Raw genomic sequence first — 19,693 nt, 5'->3', positions numbered from 1 at the left:
ACCGTCTGTGTCAGTTCACTGGCTTTATCGAAGGAGGACTAAACTCTCGCATCTTTATGGCAGGAGGGAGTTTGGGGGGTCAGGCTCCTACCTCCTTTGGGCTGGGGGAGGGGTGCCACCTTCCTCGAGGATCTATTTCAGAGAGGCGGCTCCCGGGTCCTTGAGAAGCACAGTCCTGGGTTGTAAGCTGGTGAGAGGTTTATTTAGCTTTTAAAAAGGTTTATATACCTCTCAAAGGAATGTCACCTCCTTTGAGAAGGAATTCACAATTCCCAGTTTTCTATAGTGGAGGCTGGAAGGAAAGGGGAGGGGTCTCTTTCATGGTTGTGTTTGTACTTGCCGCTCCGGGAGCTGGAGCAGGGCGGGTCCCGGGGCCTCGGCTGCTGAGGGCACAGGTGGTCCTGGGTCCAGGCCCCAGCCTCCTCGGCTCCCAGCCTGGCGATCCCGTCCAGACTGCCCGACACCCCGGGTCCTCAGCGCCCCCGTGACTCGGTGTGCTGACGTTCGATCTCGGGGCCGCGGCCAGGACCGGGCAACTGCAGGAGATTGGCAAGCACAGACGTCACGCTGGAGAAATGCAGCTCTTGGTCGTTATCCCCATGGTTGGCCAGCAGGATCATGGGGCTAAAACCTCGCTTCTGGGTAAGTGGGGCGTGCTGGGGGCTGCAGACGGGGACGGCCCCTCCCGGGGGGAGCGGCGGGGGAGAGGCGGAGGTTGCGAAGGCAGGTTTGGGGAGTGGGGGCAGCAGGCACAGGGTATCCTAGGGGCGGCTAGGACCCCCCCAGGATTCAGGGTCTGTCGTGCTCACCGTTGTGAGGTGACCTAGATGGACAGAGGCCTCCGGATCACAGACCCCACCTCATCATGCAAGAATCCATGTCTCCCCCTTCTTGGTGCTCCGATTGGGTGAGGCCAGGTTGGGGTTGGGGCAGGGGAAGAGGCGGGTCAGGACCCAGGGTGGAAAGAGGGCCTTAAAATTCATTTCCTGCCCACTCCCAGCAAGGCTGAATTCCCAGAGCAGCAGGGGACAGGGGTGACAGGCTGCTTGGGGCTCTCTCTCAGCCCCTCCCTCCCCTGTAAACGGATGGTGAGGAGGGTGAGTCTCCCGGGGCTGCAGGGAGGCTCTGCAGGGGCCAGTCCACACGAGACTTCCCAGGCTCCCTCCTGGAGCCCTGACTCAGGGGTCCCGACCCAGAGAGGCAGCCTGATGTTCCGGGCTGCCAGGGCCTCCCCCCATGGCTCCCGATCCAGGCTCCTTCCCTGGCGTGGCACTTAGAGTAGGTGCCCCTGAAGCCAGCGTACAGACTGGCAGGGTGGGCCACAGGGTCAGGTGGGAGGTTCCAGGGTACCGGAGTCAGACATGGGGGAGCCTGTGGTGCTCGGGGCCTGGAGGGGTCAGGCAGGAGGTGGGGCCACCCCGCAGGACAGGAGGGGCCTCGTGCTGCCGCAGGGGAGGTGGGGCTCTGCTCTGCCGGGGAGATCGGGTGTGGGCGACTGGGCAGAGCCTCTCCCCCTCGAGGCCCCACTGACGCGTCACTTTCTAATGTGAACGGATGACAGGGATGAGCAGAGGAGCCTGACTGCCGGGAGGAGGACGTGATTAGAGCAATTTGGGCCCAAGAGCAGTGACTGATGTGGGTAGACAGAGCGCACGGTGCTGGCCCCCTGCTGACCACTCTCCGTCGGACGCCAGGTCCCATCGGCAGGGCTGGGCCAACGGCTGGATGGGGGGGGCTCTGTGAGGGCTCTAATGTCACCCCCACCCCCACGGCCCCAAGAAGCTCAGAACGAGGCCCCCAGCTGCGTCGTGCAGCCCTGCCCGCCCGTCCTCCCACTGCCCTTGGCTCCCTTCTGCGATCACTGGCCACTGTCCCAACCCCGGGGAAGCATGCTCCTCCCAGCCACTCTGTCTGCTCCTGACTGCCCACCCCAGTCTCCTATCTCCTTTCTGTTTTCCTGATTCCCATCCATCCTCCTTGGAAGCCCCAGGGCCCACCCTGCTCAACTCAGGGTCCCCACATAGCTGGGGTCTGGCACTCAGGAGGGGCTCAGGTAAATCTGTTCATGGGAATCTCCACGTACTCGGTGGGCTCTGGGGGAGCATGGCTGAGGCTGCCGCCTCCACTGCTTCCCCCAAGCAGCCTCCCTGGATTAGAGCCACCAGCCTGCCTGGGGTGTGGGGGGCTCTGCTTCCTTGCTGAGCTGGAGGCTCCATCCCCCATGGGTGGCCCAGTCTGGGCAGGGCTCCCTGGAGGGCATTGGGAGCTGGGGGTTTGGGTGGGAATTTGACGTGATACAGATGACTTTGAAATGGGGTTTTCATGTCTCCATCAGGCTCCTCAGATGACTTGGGGCTGGAGAAGCCATAAGCTGTGTGCTCATTGGCCGTCCAGGGAAAAGCGCATCAGGAGGGAGAAAGGACAGTAAAGTGACGCCGGCATGGGGGCAGGTGGGCTGAATGCGGCCCAGGGTTGGGGGGGCACGGAAGGGCCCCTGGTGGAAAGAACGCTGGGCCAGAGCTGGGAGAGCAGAGCATCCTCTGCCTTGCTGCTGACCCCGAGGGGTGCCGCTGGGTCTCCCTCCCGGACTCCATTTCCTCACCAGTGGGAGGAACTGCCCCCTTCCTGCTTAGTGACCACTGCGAGGCCACCCGCGGGCCAGAGCGCAGCAGGGGTTTCTCTGCCGTCCTGCCCCCTCCTCACTGTGCCCGTCCCCCCCTCCCCCGCTGGCTCATTCAGTTGTGGCTAGACAAGGAAGGGTGGGTAGGAAGGCCTGGCCCCCCCGTCCCATCTGGCAGAACACCTGGAAGGCCATTCTCATGCCTGAGCTCCCCCAGGTCAGCTGAGGCACGTAGAGACACGGCAAGTGTCCGGGGACAGGGACCTCACTCTGCCTAAGACAGGCCATTTTACTTTTGGAAACATCTGAGTATCAGAAATTTAACTTTGTGTCTAAAGCATGGCTTTGCCAGTGTGCACCGGGAGAGAGCACTGCGCGGGTGACGGGCTACACCGCGTGGGGGCACGCAGGAGCGCGTGCGTGAGAGCGCGCCTGCCGGCCGGGCACACGAGTGTGTACGGCGGTTGGTGCGGCCGCGGGCCAGGCAGCGTGCTCCCCATCTGCCAGCAGGGATCATCTCTGGGTGGGACTAAGCAACTCTGCACTCGGGACCCATCTCTTTCACGTCATTTACATTTTCCACGAGAGAATGGATCAGTTTACCCAAAGCAAAAAGGTTTGCATCTTGAAAGCTAATGTGCACGCAGCCAGCTAGATAGGCAGGGAGTGCGGGGGGCACCCCTCTCTCTCCCGTTCTCTCTCTCTTATCTTGTCCCGACTGAGGGGCGGGGCTTACGCTCCGTGAAGGGTAAAGAGGCAGACAGGTAGATGTGTGGGCCACTAGGCGGGTGGTAGGGTGGCCCCTGCAAGAGCTCTTTGTCAGGCAAAGCAGTGAAATGACGGGATGATGCCGTGGCACTTGTCTGCCCTGCGGGACCGCCCAGTGCAGGCTGGGGCACAGGAGTTCCCGGGACAGCCTCGGGCATCCTCTGCCCATCGCGGCCCCTGCAGGGGGCAGCTCTCTGGAAGCTTCCATGCAACGTCAGCATTTCAGGATTTGGCCAGCTGTTATTTTATTATTATTATTATTTTCATTTAGTATTTCTGAGCCACCACATCTCATGTTGACAAGACACACAAACACTCAGAGAGAATCAGCGTGGTCTCCTAAAGGCCCTCTGGGCAAGCGTCTAGGGCTCAATACAGGAAATCGCTGCCTGGGAGGTGGGGGGAGCCTCTGCTTGGAAGGGGTGAGTCAGGAGAGTCATTTCCAGTGGGACCAGGAGGGTTTGGTTGGGGCTGCAGTTCACCTGTGCAAATAAGCAACACAAGGTCAGATCCCCTTCTGTTCCCGAAGCAGTTCTGCCCCCTGGAACCCCCCAGCAGAGATGGGAGGGGTGGCGGGGAAGCCGGCCGCCTGCTGCAGGTGCTCGAGTGTGTGACAGGCACCCCCAGGGAAGCCGGCCTCCCTGCACAGATTACAGGAAATGGCTCATGCTGGAGGTTCAGTGAGGCTGACGTTTTCCTCTGAACTCCCAGGGGCAGAGAGAGAATGTCATGGAACATTCTTCCAGAACCTTCTTTGGAGGGACTGAAGAGTTTCATGGCAAGCCCCTGGACGCCGGTGGGGACGTGCTCTGACATGGATCTGCAGAAAGCGTTCGGCTGTAGCAGTGAAATTAAAAATGCACAGACCCTGCGGCTCAGAAATTCCGATCCCACCGTAGGGATGGATGGAGCAGGTGCGTGTAGGAGCAAAGGGGAAGACGGGCCAAGCTTCTGTGCTTCTTGGGGAGAGGGAAGGCCTGGAAATGATGCACTGGTGTGTCCATTCAGAACATCCGCAGTTGTGGGAAGAAGGATGTGCCTCTCAATGAGCAGATTTGGAACAGTCTCTGAGATGTCAGAAGTGTAAAAAGTAAGTTGCACGCTTACACCTCCAAGTGAGACGGAAAAAGCCGAAGGCAGACGTTCTGTCCCACGGATTACTAAAAGCTAAAAACTCTGGATGGAAAGCAAAGAGCAAAGCCCGAGGACTGTGCACAGTGATACCAGCAGGTGGAAATAAGCAGCAGGTGGATTCAGGGGAAAGGTTAGCTCGGTAGGAACTGGTGGGGCAGCCTTATGTTGCCTGAGTGACTCCTTCATTCCCCAGCTCTGGCCCCACAGACAGCCAGCAGCGGGGCCCTCGTGACCCAGTCCCTGAGTCCCACCCACCCAGTCACTGGTCGGGGAGGCAATCCCGGGGCGCCAGCAGGGTGGGGAGGGGAGGTGTCAGCCGCACACGGCACCTGGGGCCTGCCCTCCCCGCTGGGCGCCCTGGGACTCGGAGGCACGTGCTCGTCCGGGCCACCCTGCAGAGGCTGCTGGGGACCGACTTCCCTCCCAGCATAGTGATGGTGGGTGGAGCCCCCAACCTGGGATACCCACGGGCACTCGGGGTCTTGGGAGGCAAATGAGGCCGAGGATTGAGCCTCTAAACCGAGGGGGTTAGCTGACAACAGACGGCGAGCAAAATGTCCTTTTGGGAGTTTTGTTCAGATTGGGGAACTTCTTGCTTCCTGAGAGACAGGGGGCCTGGGAGCCCCTCAGGTCTTCTGGCCAACCTGCAGGGCCCCGAGGGGACACCCGGGGGCGGGGGACTTGTGCCCTCACGCCACGCCAAGCAGCACCCAGACCAGCCGCAGCCCCCTTGGCTACCGTCCATCCTCACTACAGGATTGCTTCCTTACAGGAATGCTTGCCGGAATGTTCTGTGCATGTTCGTCTGGCTCCGGGCTGGAGGGAGGTTTGCTGAGCTGTGCTGGGGGCTGCAGACCTGGGGCTGTGTCATTCCAGGGGACGCCACAGTGGGTCCGGCTTTGCCTCGAGTCCACCTTGTGTGTCCGTGAAGTTCCGGGCGCCGTGTGTTAGTGACGAGGGCCCTACAGCCCCAGCAGGAACCGGCGAGGGACGCGGATGCTTGCCTGTTGGTTCGCTCATTAGATTTTCTGAGCATCTAGGAAGCACCAGCTCTGTGTGGGCAAAGATCAGCATGTGAGGGCAGGGGTCTGGCTGAAACCCAGATGGTGGGCTTAGCGTTTCTCATTGCGTCCTGAGAGACAGCCCAGGCGCTCCTGTTCAACTCCCAGCTGAAACAAGACCGCGAGAACCCTGCTTGGGGATGAGAACAAGACTCCCCGGGCGCCTGGGTGGCTCAGTCCATGACCCCGGGGTCTTGGGATCGAGCCCCGCGTCGGGCTCCCTGCTCGGCGGGGAGCCTGCTTCTCCCTCTGCCTGTTCCCCTGCTTGTGCTCTCTCTCACTCAAATAAATAAATAAAATCTTAAAAAAAAAAACGCTTCCCTGGGGTGTGGGCCTCAGAGCCCCTGTGTGAGTCAGCGGCTGCCAACGAGGCCCGGGCGCGGGGTGACTGAGGCCTGGCGCCCGTCCCTGCCGCCGCTCCCCAAGGGGTCCTGTCAGAGTTGACAGGTCGGGGTGGCTGGGGCTGAGCTGACAGGTCTTGCCCCGGTTCTGGGCCTGGCTGGGCCTTCCCCAGGGGCTTCCTAGAGCAGTGCGAGGCCCCCACATGGCTCGTCATCCTGAAGCGAGTGGGGAAGGCGGGAGCCGAGAGGCCCAGGCACCCGCGGTCTGCACCTCGGAAGCTGGGCCTCAGGCTGCAGCTGGCAGCCTCGCAGCACCGTGGGAGAAGGCCCAACGGGGCAAAGGGCCAGTGCCCTCGCGTGTGGGTGCATGTGTGTGCGTGGGCGCACACGCGTGTGCCCCCCTCCACGTGCAGCACGGTGGGTTCTCGCTTCCCGACTCTGGCGCCTGGCCTCCCCCTTGTCGTCTCTACACCGTCATTCCCTTCATAAATTCAGCCTGGACCTGGTTTCCATGGAGTTCTGATAAAAACTGGAATTCAAATCATAATTGGGGCAGTGGGAGGAGGGAGAGGGTGCGGGGGGAGCTTGTCCCGAGCTCAGGCTCCAGCAGCAGGCCCAGGCTGACGGCCGCGTTTTCCTTTGAGTGTATGTTTAAACGTATGGAATTCCCTCCCAAGCCCTCCTCCTGTTGCCTAGTGATGGTAATAGGCCAGGATGCCTCCAGGAGAGCCGGGAGGGTGGATTCCTCTCCTGTGCGCAGGGACAACGGGGATCCAAGCTCAGGAAACTTGCAGGAGGGGCTTGTCTAGGGCTCTGGACTCATGGGAAAGTGGCACGGACCTGCGGTCAGGGTTGCAGACTGCCTGCCCACTGTCCCCCAACTTTTTTCTCCTTGGCTGCCCTGAATTCTACCATTAGAGTTTCACTCCTTTGGATATTCTTGTGTGATGTCAGTGCACCTATTGGAGCTGGCCAGTGAGCCCCTCACCCTGGGAGTGAAGGGGAGTCCTGAGACTCCCCTGCTGACGAGGGGCAGGTGACTCCTACAGCAGAGATGGGAGCATCCAGAGCCTCACACCTCCTCCCTGTGCCAATCAGAATATGGAGCAGCAAGTCAGCTTTGAGAAAGCCAGGCCTTGAGGAGCAGTTAGCAGGTGAATGAGTGAGTGAGTGAATGAATGAATGAAGGGAAGGGCAGGCATGGGCCTCTGCTCCCAGCAGCTGAATCGATGAGTGAGTGAATGAATGAGCGAAGGGCGGGCGTGGGACTCTGCAAGAGAAGCTGTTGCAGGCGCAGGCCCCGCGTCCTGGGGCTTCTGCGCGTGCACACGGGGTGGGCTGGGCCTGGCAAGCTGGCCTCCAGGTGTGCGGTGGTTCTGAGGCCAGCCGGCTCCTCCGGCTGAGGACATTCGAGGAGGCAGGACAGAGGGCCCTCCCTGCGGCCCCACAGCCTGGGACGATGCTGCTCGTCCCCCAGGCTGGACTCCGTGGGGACACTGCCATGAGAGGTGCAGGCCTGGAAGGGGAAGCCGGAGAGGAGACAAGGGGGGCAGCTGTGTCAGGGGATGGGTTCCCAAGTGTCCCCCCAACCACTGACCCCTGGCGGGAAGCCGACTTCCTTCCCTCAATTTTCTGGGCTGGCTGGAGGGGCCAGAGTCCACCACTCGCAGGACCGCGCAGGCCCGTCATGTGGCCCCCTCTGTGCCCAGCCCACGGAGCGGGAAACGGGCTCAGGGCAGGCCGGGCGTTCGTCACGTAGCCAGCGTGGACCCGGGTCTCCCTGACTCCAGGCCTCGAGGGGACCCCGTGGCGTATGGGGTCTTCTGCACCAGTTCCTTCCTCTTTTGCTGCTTCTTGACGCTCCAGTGGGGGCAGGACCTGAGCTGGGGGGATCGCGGTCCCTAGTCCCCCAGCCTTTGGGAGACGTGAGCAAAGCCCGCGTGGTTTGGGTACAAGGGTCCCAGTGCAGGGCTGTCTGCCGCGCCCGTAAATGCCTGCTGAATAAATGTGTGAGTGAACAAATGGGTGCAAGCAGGCCCCCCGGCGCCCGACAGAAGACTCCAACCGCGGGGGCCACAGTCTCCTTTATTAAGAGACTCGGGGCTTTGTTCTTGCCGACGGCGGGATGTCACAGTGAGGGCTGGGGCATGTCTGTGTGAGCGACATGAAGGGCTTTCAGCATCACTACTGAGCAGCCAAGCAGGCCCCTGGCTGCTGAGAACAGCGGGGGGGCCACAGCGGGACGCGGCCAGCCGCTGACTCCGCGGGGCACAGGGGAACGTGGGGACCACAACAGTAAAATCGGCTGGGGGCCACAGTGCACACCCTGGCCCAGCTGCGTCTAGGAGGCCCTGGGTTGGTGGGGGTCCCCATCCCTAGTTGATCTGCCCCCACCCCAGGGAACCGTCTCTTCCGTCCATTCCGGGCTGGGTCCTCCAGGACCGGCACCGTCAGCCCCGCCGAAGGGGCTGAACCACCACGCGCACTCGTCAGGGGGCAGAACCGAGACTCTGAGGATCAGGTGTGCCCGAGGGGCCGGCAGGGGGTGGGGGGTGCCTGAGGGCCCGTCAGGAGGAGTCCAGGCCCTTGTCCGATGCCCACTGCCTGGGCCTGGCCTCAGCCGTTGCCGAACTGATGACCACTCGCTGCCTGCCTGGCAGGGCCCAGGGGTCCCACTCACCCGCCCAGAGCAGGTGCCTGTGTGTGAGATCTGGGCGGGCCTCATCCCCCGTGCGGGTGGCCCCCAGGTCATGGGAGGGTTGCCTGGCCACGGACCGGCAGTGGGCCGACTGCCCGGGAAAGGTCCTGTGGCTTGGAGAAGGATCCTGTGGGGTTCACGTTGGGGGCCCAGATCCAAAGCCGCCGTGGAGACTGGACTCTCCAGCTTGTCATTTTTATGGGTGGGGGATCAAGTCCCGGTGCCCTGGGATGCGGACCAGGCCTCCTGCGTCCTGAGTCAGTGCAGCTCACAGCTGTGGGCCTGACAGTCTCCCTCAGGACGGTGAGAACCTACTTTAAACAAAGCCTGTATTTCATTTTCCGGGCCCTTCTGCCGCTCCCAGTCAGCTTACCCAGGGCAGCTCATCTGGGATCTGCTTCCCCTGGCTCAGGGGACCTTCTAGGGCCAAGACCAGGACAGGCCATCCTGTCTGGAGACCGGCTCTTACAGATCAAGGAGGCGCCTGCCTTTCCGGGTGCTCGGGGCTCGGCCGTGATCCACGACGCTGGGCCTCGGCCTGGCTGCCCGCAGGCTACGGGCGCCCAGGCTCCTCCTCCTCACCTGTGGCTGAGTCCCTGCAAATGGCACCTCTCTGGGACCTGGCCATCACCTCTGCCCTTCAGGGAGCCCCCCTTCCCCTCAGGAAGCTCACCCGCGCAGCGGGAGCAAAAATGCCCATGGGGACGTCCCCGGCCTGGCTTGGGCCGCCGGGCGGGTGTGAGGACGCAGAACTCCGCTGGCCTGGCCTCTGCCAAGCCCCCGCTGGCCGGCGTCCCTGCAGAGCCTGGCCGTCTTGGCGAGGAGGAGGGAGAGGCCTGGGTCTGGCTGGTGCCTGACCCAGCCGACCCCTGGGCTGTCCTTCGGGACACATCAAAGCTTCCCGGGAGCCTGGATGCCCGCGACGGCCCCGCCAGCCGGACTCCTCCCAGCGCCCCCGCCTCTCGGGGCCGCTGCCTCCCCTCGCCCGCCCAGCCAGGCCTGTGTCTTTCATTTCTGTCCTCTCTGAACGCCCAGTGGTGTGGGAACAAAGAAGTCTGCCTTTCACCCACCACTAATTTCTCCTCATTAAAGGCCCTTTCTGGATCCCGGAGAGGAGCAATCTCTCCCTGGCTTTCAAAGAGGCCCCGAGGGAGGGGTGGGGCGGGCTGAGGGAGACGCTGAAAGTAATGAGGGCCCCTGGGGGTGGGCGCCAGGTCCGAGGCCTCTGCGGAGCCCCATCCCTGCCCCCCGGAGCCGGGGGGCCACGGTGGGGGGTGGAGGCCAAGCGGCCGCCCCTTCCTCGGGCCCCCCGCCCCGCTCTAATACAGCGTCTCCCGAGTGACGTTGCTGGAGAAGGTGTGGTTGCTGGACACGCTGTTGGTCTTCCTGGAGAAGGCTGGCCTCTCCCTCCTGCGCCCCCACAAGGGACAGAGGCAGGCCAGGGTGGACAGAAAGGCCTGGCGGAAGTTGGCGGAGACCAGGTTGTAGAGGACAGGGTTGATGGCGGAGCTGACGTAGAAGAGCGCGTTGGTCAGCATGTAGAAGTAGTGGTAGAAGTCGTAGAGGAACCTGGGGGGGCGGTGAGGGAGAGGCGCTCAGACCGGCACGGACCCCGTGGCCGCCCACGCCGTGGGCTTGGGACAAAAATCGTAAGAACTACTTGTAAATTTTTTGACATGGGATGTTTCATAAATTCCAGGTTCTGGCTTCTCTGGAGAAGTTGGAAGTTCTGCCTGCACTCCCACTGGCACCAGTCTGCGGAGCTGGGTTGTGGTTGCCCTGCCGGGCCCGTCTCCACCTCTCCCTGCAGGACCCCTGGCCTGCCCTGTGCAGAGTCCCGGCATGCCAGGGCTGCAGGGAGCGGCTGGTCCCCGGCCTCCACTGAACAGCCAGGGCAGGAACCCCTTCCTTGCCTCCTGGGCAGCTGCATACCTCACCCTCAGCTTGCTTGCCTCCACTCCCAGGGATCTCACTCCCTCACCAGGCAGCTCACTTTACCAGCAGGCAGCCCTGAGTTTCAGAAACCCTACCCTTGGGGCTGTGCTCTGCTACGTGCACCTTCTCCTCTGTGCTAGATCCGCCCTCCCCAGTGGTTCCTCGGCACTGAGAAGAACCTGGCAGCCCAGGCTCTGGCTGTGCAGAAAAAAGTTCCCATGGTGGGCCCAGGGCTGCTCTCTCAGAAGGGCCTCCTGGCCAGGCTGGCCTCGCCACTGTCTGGGAGCTTGGATTTCAGGGATTCACTGTCCCCTGAGAGGAGGGGCTCCCTGGGCCTAAACTGTTTGTGCAAACAACGTGGTTGACACCGAGCAGCTCCTTCCCCCGGGAGTCTGGAATTTGGGCACTCGCCAGCCAGGGGTGCTTACGTGACTGGCCCCCAGCAGAAGCCCTGGGCGCTGGGCCTCTGGCGAGCTTCCCGGGAGACAGCATTTCTCACGTGGCCTCAGCTGCTTCTGGGGCAATTAGCCTGGGGAGGGGGTTCTGGAAGCCGTGTCTGGTCTCCCAGACTCCTCCGCAGGCTTTTCCTTTTACTGATTTTGCTGTGTGTCCTTGGGTTGCGATAGGGCACAGCGTGGGTGTGGCTCTCCCTGAGTCCGGGGGGTGCGCCTAGCGACTCCCCCAGCCGGGGTGTGGTCTAGGATGCCCACACAGTGCCATCACCGCCCCCCAAATCCAGCAGAGCCAGCCCTTCCTTGTCACTCTCCAGATGTCTCCAAACTTGTCTCGTTCCCACTCTCTTAGGGGCTGCTTTCCTTTTCCGCTGTAACCTGCCCCGTGGCGTCTGTCCCTCCGTGGCCTTCTTCCTTCCCCAGCCCATTCACGGACACACCACGAACCCGTGGGGACCCCTGACCTGTACCCTTGCCCTGAGCTGCTCTGGTCAGCGCCCCCACCTCCCATGCCAACCTGTTTTGGGGAGCTTCTCCCAGCCTGAGCCTCCCCCCTCTGTCCCAGGCTCCTGGTACTCACAGGGTCCACTGCTTATCGGAAATGTAGCAGAACATGAGGCGCCGCACGTGGTAGGGCAGCCAGCAGACGACGAAGGCGATGACCACAGCCCCTGAGACACAGAGAGACATGGGTCCTGTTCTGTGCACAGGGACTTAACACTGTTAAAATGTCAGTGCTAGGGCGCCTGGGTGGCTCAGTCATTAAGCGTCTGCCTTCAGCTCGGGTCATGATCCCAGGGTCCTGGGATCGAGCCCTGCATCGGGGTCCCTGCTCCGCGGGAAGCCTGCTTCTCCCTCTCCCACTCCCCCTGCTTGTGTTCCCTCTCTGGCTGTGTCTCTCTCTGTCAAATAAATAAATAAAATCTTAAAAAAAAAAAAAAAAAGTCCGTGCTACCCACAATTACAGACTCCATGCAACCTCTCTCAAAATGCTGATGACCTTTTTTGCTAAAATAGAAAAACCCATCTTAAGATTCATGTGGAGTCTTGAGGGGCACCTGAAACAATCTTGAGAAGGAAGAACAAAGCTGGAGGACTCTCGTGTCCTGATTTCAAAACTTACCACCAAGCTGCAGTAGTCAAAACAGTGTGCCATTGGCCTAAAGACAGACATAGAGACCATGGGACAGACAGAGAGCCCAGAAATAACCCTCACAGATATGGGCACATGATTTCCTAGAAGGCTGCCCAGACCATTGTACTGGAAACAATACGGGGAAAACGGGACAGCCACGTGCAGAAGAAGGAAGCTGGACCCCTACCTCACACCTTACACAGAATTAGCTCAAAATGGATCAAAGATCTAAATGGAGGAGTTAAGAGTACAAAATTCTTAGAGGAAAATGACGGGCACCAACTTGACAACACTGGATCTGGCAGTAACTTCTTGGATATAGGACCAAAGGCACAGACAACAAAAGGAAAAGCAGATGCTCCAGACTACATAAAAATTAACAAACTATGCATCAAAGGACACAGTCAACAGAGCGAATGGGTAACACACAGAACAGGAGAAAGTATTTGCATCACACATTTGATCAGGGATTAATATCCAGGACACACAGAAAATGAAAATTCAATAGCAAAAATCAAACAACCCAATTACACACTTAAAAATGGGCAAAGAACTTGAACAGACATTTCTCCAAAGAAGATACACAAATGGTTAATCAGCACATGAAAAAGGGCTCAACATCACTCATCATGTGATAAATGCAAACCAAAACCACACTAGGATACCATCTCACACCTAGGATGACTATTATAAAAAAAAACAAACAAACCCCAAACCCTGAGAAAATGGTGATTTTTGGTGCAGATGTGGAGAAATGAGAACCTTCCTGCATGGTTGGTGGGAATGCAAAATTGTATATCCACTTTGGGAAACAGTATGGAAATTCTTCAAAAAATTAAAAGTAGAATTACCATATGATCTAGCAATTCTACTCCTGAGTATAGTCCCCAAAGCATTGAAAGCAGGGACTCAACCAGATGTTTGTACGCCCGTAGCACTGTTCACGATGGCCAAACGGCAGAAGCAACCCGGGTGTCCACCCACACCTGATGGATAAATACAGTCTATCCAGACTCTGGAGTATACTCAGCCTTAAGAAGAAAGGACATTCTGACACCTGCCACGACGTGGATGAACCTTAAGGACATCATGCTCAGAGACATAAGCCAGGCACAAAAAGATGATCCCACTTGCCTGAGGCCCCTAGAATAGCCCATAGAGACAGCGAGGAAGGGGTGGTTGTCAGGTGCTGGGGAAGAGTGGGTCGGGAGTTAGTGTTTCATGGGGACAGAGTTTCAGTTGTGTAAGATGAAAAGGTTCTGGAGACTGATGGTATGAATGTGCGTAATACCACTGAATGGACACTTAAAAATGGTCAAGATCATAAATTGTATGCTAAGTACATTTCACCACAGTGAAAAAGAAAGCAATAAAAAAGCCAACCACTTGGGAAAACCTGGGGCTGGCTGGGCGGTCCTGGTGCAGAGAGAAGCTTGTCCCTGAGATGGTGCATCCTCATCTTGGGACATGGGGCGAACCTGCAGGAGGAGCTTGGTTTTGGGGCCCTGGCCCCTTGGCAGCTGCCCTGACTCCACAGGCCCAGGAGACCCAGCCTGCGGGAGGCCCCATGATGGGAGGGCTTCCTGCTGGCTGCAGTAGGAGGTGGGTTGGTGGCACGGGGATGTTCCAGGAAGCCTGTCCCTGACACAGCAGAAGCAAAGGCTGTGACCCTGACCCCTGAACACAGCCTGCTGGCCACCGGCCACGAGGCTACTGTGGCCCGAGGAACGCTCTTAGCAATACTATTATAATGATTAATGCTGAAATGGCAAGACTTTGGAAATATTAGGCTAAATTAATTATTTAAATGAATTTTATCTATTTCTTTTTACTTTTAAAAATGTGGTTACTAGGGGCACCTGGGTGGCTCAGTCATTAGGCGTCTGCCTTCGGCTCAGGTCTTGATCCCAGGGTCCTGGGATCGAGCCCCACATCGGGCTCTCTGCTCTGCGGGAAGCCTGCTTCTCCTCTCCCACTCCCCCTGCTTGTGTTCCCTCTCTCACTGTCTCTCTATGTCAAATAAATAAATAAAAATCTTAAAAAAAAAAAACAAAAACGTGGTTACTAGACCATTTAACATTATGTGTGGCACCTGTGTCATATTCTTATTGGATAGTGCTGCTCTGGACCTCTTTCTTCCAAGAAACAATGGCCGCTGAGGGACAGGTGGCCTGGGGCAGAGGCCCAGAGGCCTGTCTGCTGGGGTGAGGGTGACAGCAACTGGGAGGGCTGCTGGGAGGCACAAGGTAGGTGGTCGCGGTTGGGGAGGGGGCTGGGTCAGGCGGGACTGCCTTCAGCAGCAGGGGGCAGGGTGTTTTGAGAAAGAGCATCCTCTGGATGGCTCCTCAAGGATGCCATCTCTGGGCACAGGCCAGGCCCAGGAACCCACACATGGAGCACCACAACCCACATGAGCACAAGCTCCACCCTGAGCCCTCCTGCAGTGGGGGCTGGCTTGGGATCTTTGTAAGGGTTGGTCTTCAGGATTCCCTATTAGAATGTGGGTCACAGTGCAGAGGGGCTGCACTTCAGGCCTCTCCAGGTCCCTGACTGCCTGGCACACATGGTAACGCCCACCTCTGCTGCTCCATGTCTGTGTGAGGAAGCTGCCTGACCCAGAGTCCATGCTCAGGAGACTTGTTGAATCAGTGAATGGATGAGTCGTAGGATGGATGGATGGATGGATGGAAAGAAGGATGGATGAGTGGATAGATGGGTGGATGGGTGGATGGATGGATGGGATGGATGGATGGGTGGATGGGTAGATGGATGGGTGGATGGGTGAGTGGATGGGTGGATGGATGAGTGGATGGGTGGATGGATGGATGGATGGATGGAAGGATGGATGGATTGTGGATAGATGGATGGAAGAATGGATAGATGGATGGAAGAATAGATAGGTAGGTGGATGAGTGGATGGATGGAAGGATGGATGGGTGGATGAGTCAATGGGTGGATGGGTGGATGGATGGATGGATGGAAAGATGGATAGATAAGTGATTAGATGGGTGGATGGATGGATGGGATAGATGGATGGATGGATGGATGGATGGGTGGGTGGATGGATGGATGGGTGGGTGGATGGGTGGATGGGATGGATGGAAGGGTAAGTGGGTGGATGGGTGGGTGGATGAGTGGATGGGTCAGTGGGTGGATGGATGGATGGATGGAAGGAAGGATGGATAGATAAGTGATTAGATGGGTGGATGGATGGATGGGATGGATGGATGGATGGATGGATGGATGGATGGGTGGGTGGATGGGTGGGTGGATGGGATGGATGGATGGGTGAGTGGGTGGATGGGTGGGTGGATGAGTGGATGGGTCAATGGGTGGATGGATGGATGGATGAGTGGATGGGTGGATGGATGGATGGAAGGATGGTTGGGTGGGTGAATAGGTAGATGAGTGGGTGGAGTAAAGAACATTGATCCCTGGGTGGAGCCAGACTTCTGAGTCTCTGCTGGGACTACTCCATTTCCTGGGTCTTAAACTTTGCCCTTTTTGGTGGTGTGAGGCTTGCCGCTATGCTGGCCTCTGGCTGCTACCCACCCCGGAGGGCCCAGAGGTACGTACGTAAGACCCGGACGCCATGCCGCAGGGCTTGGACCCTGCCAGGCTCGATGGACATGCTGAATGAGCTGTGCTGGTCCCCAACCGTGCACACCTGGCCCTGCTCAGCTGCCTGGCGGACCATGATGGTCAGTTTGTTGGCGATGATGGTGTTCAGGATGGAGATGACCACCATGGGGAACAAAAAGGACATGAAGGTATTAATCTGCAGAGAGACAGAGAAGGACAGCTGTCAGGCTGGTGTGTAGGGGACATCACCCTGCTGCCTGCCCCACCAAGCCGGGACATGGAGTATGGAAGGTGCTTGGTCTTTTGGGGCAGACTGGCAGATGCACACTCCACTTTCTGCCTGCTTCCCACCCACCCCTGGCTCAGAAGTGGTTCACAGACTCTCTGCCACCTCAGTGAGCCCCTTTGCACAGGGTCCAGCCTACAGTGTGGACTACACTCTGGCGTGCCCCACGGACGGTGTGGACTACACTCTGGTGTGTCCTAGCTGCGGTGAAGGGCTGGGGCTCTGTGTTCCCAGGTCTGGACATGATGTGTCATGGTTGCAGTCCCCGAGCCCCAGGCTCTCCTCTAGGATGGCCAAGCCCAGCATCCCTCATGTATATGGACAGTTCATGTTTGGACAAACATGTAAGACCCCTCCTCCTGCCCACCCCATTGCCTCTCAGCTCATTGAAAACAGCTTCTTACGAGCACCTCTAACTTTGACGTCATTTGCATCTGGGGAAACTGGGCCTCAGACAGGCCAAGGGGCTGGACTACACTTGACTGGGCCCTGCCAGGACCCGAGGCTGAGAACAATCCCTGCAGCCCCTCTGCAGGGGTGGTTGTGATGGCCGATGGGGAACAGGACTCCCCCGGGGGCGGTCCTAAAACTGGCATCACTGAATAAAATCTTTAAAAAAAAAAAGGGGGGGTGGGGCGCCTGGGTGGCTCAGTTGGTTAAGCAACTGCCTTCGGCTCGGGTCATGATCCTGGAGTCCTGGGATCGAGTCCCACATCGGGCTCCCTGCTCAGCAGGGGGTCTGCTTCTCCCTCTGCCCTCTTCCCTCTCGTGCTCTCTGTCTCTCATTCTCTCTCTCAAATAAATAAATAAAATCTTTAAAAAAAAAAAAAAAGGGGGGGGGTGCCTGGGTGGCTTAGTCAATAAGCGTCTGTCTTCGGCTCAGGTCATGATCCCAGGGTCCTGGGATTGAGCCCCGCATTGGGCTCCCTGCTCCGCGGGAAGCCTGCTTCTCCCTCTCCCACTCCCCCTGCTTGTGTTCCCTCTCTCGCTGTGTCTCTCTCTGTCAAATAAATAAATAAAATCTTCAAACAAAACAAAACAACAACAACAACAACAAAAACTGGCATCACCTCCTGGGGCAGTGGACTAACAGCGTCGAGTGGCTGTTTATTCTTCCTGAGCGTTCCGCTGTCTGGCGCCCCTTGCTCCCTGGCAGGGGCAGCGTGGCCTCGGCCATGCCAGGAGGCAGCGGGGCCCGTCCCTGCACCTGCTAAGCTGCTCCACATGCTCATTTTGAACTTCAGGTTCACAGAGGTTTTTGTTTGCACTTGGAGAGGCTGCCTGCACGGGCTCCGGCCTGGTGGCTGCGATTTCCCTAGAAAGTTCCACGGGTCTGCACCTGGGGCTCCCTGGGCTCCAGGCGGCCCCTCCTGCCACCTCCTGACCTGGTTCACCTGCAGCCTGAGGGTCCTCAATCGTATGACAGAGATGGTCTCTGCAGGGTGAGGACGACCGCACCTCCGTCCTGCTCACACAGGCAGAGGCCCGCGACGCCCAGCAGCCACCAAGTTGCGGGCAGGTTTGCTCTGCGGCCCCCTTGGCGGTCGGGCGTCTGTGCAGAACAGGGCAGACTCACATGCCTGCTCCCTTGAGGGCGCTGAGGCCTCCAGCTGAGGCCTCCAGAGGTCCTGCCCACCTCCACAGTGCTCCAGGCCCCACCTGGGAGATCACGAGGCCTTCCAGGAGGCGGTGGCCTAAGGATTATCTTCAGTTCCACCTGAACAAGGCTCTGCTAAACGGGAGGATGCACAGGCCAGAGAAAGGCCACCCAGGCCCTCGGGAAGGGGCCTTTCCACACCCGCTGGCCCTGGGTGCCCATCACTCACTGCCTGCCTACAGGGGTTCCCGCCAGCGCCCCCGCCAGGCATCCTTCACTCCTGTGTCTGCCGAGCTTGGGAGGCAGGTTCCCGCTGGGGCCCCTTCCCACGTCCCTTGGTTTCACTTGCTGTTTGGAGCGCACCTTCCGCAGGACGGGGGAGGGGCTAACAGGGCAGAGAGGCCGCTCCGGGAGGGTTTCTGAGGCTGTTGCTGGGCTGGAGGCTGGGCAGGGGTGCAGCAGGACGCTGGGTCTGGGCCCAGGAGACAAACAATTCCCTGCGAGTCACCTCAACCCGGTACAATTTAAACAGAACAAATGTATCCAACACAGATTTCAAATGTCAAAACATTCAAGACACCACACCTCGCTGAGCACAGGCAGTTGAAACTGCCCCCTCGGAGGGCCAGGTGGGGGCTGTAAGCAGTGGGCCGGGGCCCAGCTCATGGCCTACGGGGTCCGGTCGGAGGCCCCAGTGGCCCCCCCGCTGGAGGAGGGCTAGGCCCTTGCTGCTGAAGTCCGGAGTGAGGAGCGGCCTCACCCGGGCGGGCCTGCCCTGATCGCAGGCTTGGGCCAGCACCGGCTGCCAGAGGGTGGATGCCCTTTCCTCCGCGGCCCCCACCCCTCCAGCCTGGAGACCGAGACTGAATCTGGATTGTGGAGGCCCCAGGGACACACCCGACGCTTAGGTCTTGCCTTCTCTTGCCGGAGCTCACGGCATGGATGGGGGCTCCTTCCTGCACTCTACCCCCTACTTCTGGGAACAGGGGAGCAGCCCGCCCTCTCACAACGAGCAAACAGGACCACGTCCCATGAGCCTCGTGCACAACCTCTGGGAATGCTGCGGATGTCACCACAGGAGGGCAGGAAGGCTCGGGGGCGGGACGCCAGGGCCTCCCCAGACAGACAGGTGCAGACGTGGGCGCCGTGCCCGGTCTACGCATTTGTCCCAATAACACGTAAGACCTGGGAACAGACAGGCTGATTCTAAAATTCAAATTGAAACAAATAATGTAAGAACAGCCAGGAAAGTTCTGGAAAGGAAGAGCGATGGGTCAGTACCAGACGGGGAGGCATCGACTTACCAAACCCATTTACCAACGACCCGACACACGAAACAGAGACTCTGAGAACGGTTTGGCACAGATAGATGGATGGACAGAGAGATGGGTGGCGCAGAGAGAGGCCAGAAATGGCGCCCAAGGAGGCAAAGTGCAGCATCTAAGCAAGAGGGAGAAGGTGGGTGACCGCCTGCAAAGCTAGGGCCTGTGGCCTCTGCGCCCTTCCCGGGACCTCCCCTCTGCTTCCCTGAAACTGCCCACCCTCTACCCAGCGGCCCACCCTCCAGCAGGCCTCTTATTCAGGAAAAAGACACGACCTTTTTGTCCTGCTGAGCCCGCAGGGGTGAGGGAAGATGCCTTTGTAACCTTTGGTCGCATTTTCCCACCTTGCGGGGAGACCTGCCCAGGATGAAGCCCGAGTGGGAGGAGGGCACCCATGGCGTCGCTCGAGCTCCTGGATCCAGCCGTTTGCAGCCACTGCTCCCAGACTTCCAGTTTTTCTTGAGCAAAATAAAGGTTTCTTTGTTCCCCTTAAGATAACCTGAATTGGTTCCCGAAACTTGTACCTGAACTCACAGAGATCCCACACCAAAAAAATCCGATGGAGCAAAGATTAAAATCTAGAAATTAAGGCCAGAAAACTACTAGAAGAATCGTGGAAATCTTACTTTTCATCACGTATATTAAACTGTTGGAGTTTGAGAAATAAAGTCGTTCAGGCGCTGCTATGAAGTTTTGCCATAAAAAAATCAATGATGGAAAAAAGTCAATTTTCTCAGCCCTGGGAGAAATTCCTGTCCTACC

At 58.8% G+C, this 19,693-nt stretch overlaps 1 protein-coding gene and 2 long non-coding RNA genes across 3 annotated transcripts in view; 2 read left to right on the top strand and 1 right to left on the bottom strand.

Annotated features, from left to right (window-relative positions):
- Positions 1-183: 183 nt before the first annotated feature.
- On the top strand, positions 184-4,131 carry LOC144379182 (uncharacterized). Its single transcript, XR_013441552.1, has 3 exons — positions 184-642; positions 2,336-2,450; positions 4,100-4,131. It is a non-coding gene; the product is annotated as an uncharacterized LOC144379182 (long non-coding RNA).
- Positions 4,132-4,204: 73 nt separating this feature from the next.
- On the top strand, positions 4,205-5,396 carry LOC144379181 (uncharacterized). The gene is made up of 3 exons (XR_013441551.1): positions 4,205-4,302; positions 4,397-4,478; positions 5,295-5,396. It is a non-coding gene; the product is annotated as an uncharacterized LOC144379181 (long non-coding RNA).
- A 2,448-nt stretch (positions 5,397-7,844) lies between these two features.
- Positions 7,845-19,693, bottom strand: part of NTSR1 (neurotensin receptor 1) — a 45,863-nt gene continuing 34,014 nt past the window's right edge. Inside the window, exons 2-4 of the mRNA XM_036105386.2 lie at positions 15,721-15,922; positions 11,590-11,680; positions 7,845-10,191 (exon numbers count right to left, since the gene is read on the bottom strand). Coding sequence (XP_035961279.1) covers positions 9,942-10,191; positions 11,590-11,680; positions 15,721-15,922 — 543 coding nt within the window. The 3' untranslated portion in view covers positions 7,845-9,941. The remainder of the gene's footprint in view (positions 10,192-11,589; positions 11,681-15,720; positions 15,923-19,693) is intronic.

The sequence above is a fragment of the Halichoerus grypus genome, chromosome 10, assembly GCF_964656455.1.
Source record: "Halichoerus grypus chromosome 10, mHalGry1.hap1.1, whole genome shotgun sequence".
NCBI classification, from domain to species: Eukaryota; Metazoa; Chordata; class Mammalia; order Carnivora; family Phocidae; genus Halichoerus; species Halichoerus grypus.
Note: the sequence above shows the minus strand (reverse complement) of the source record. Positions and strands in the feature narration are given on the sequence as shown.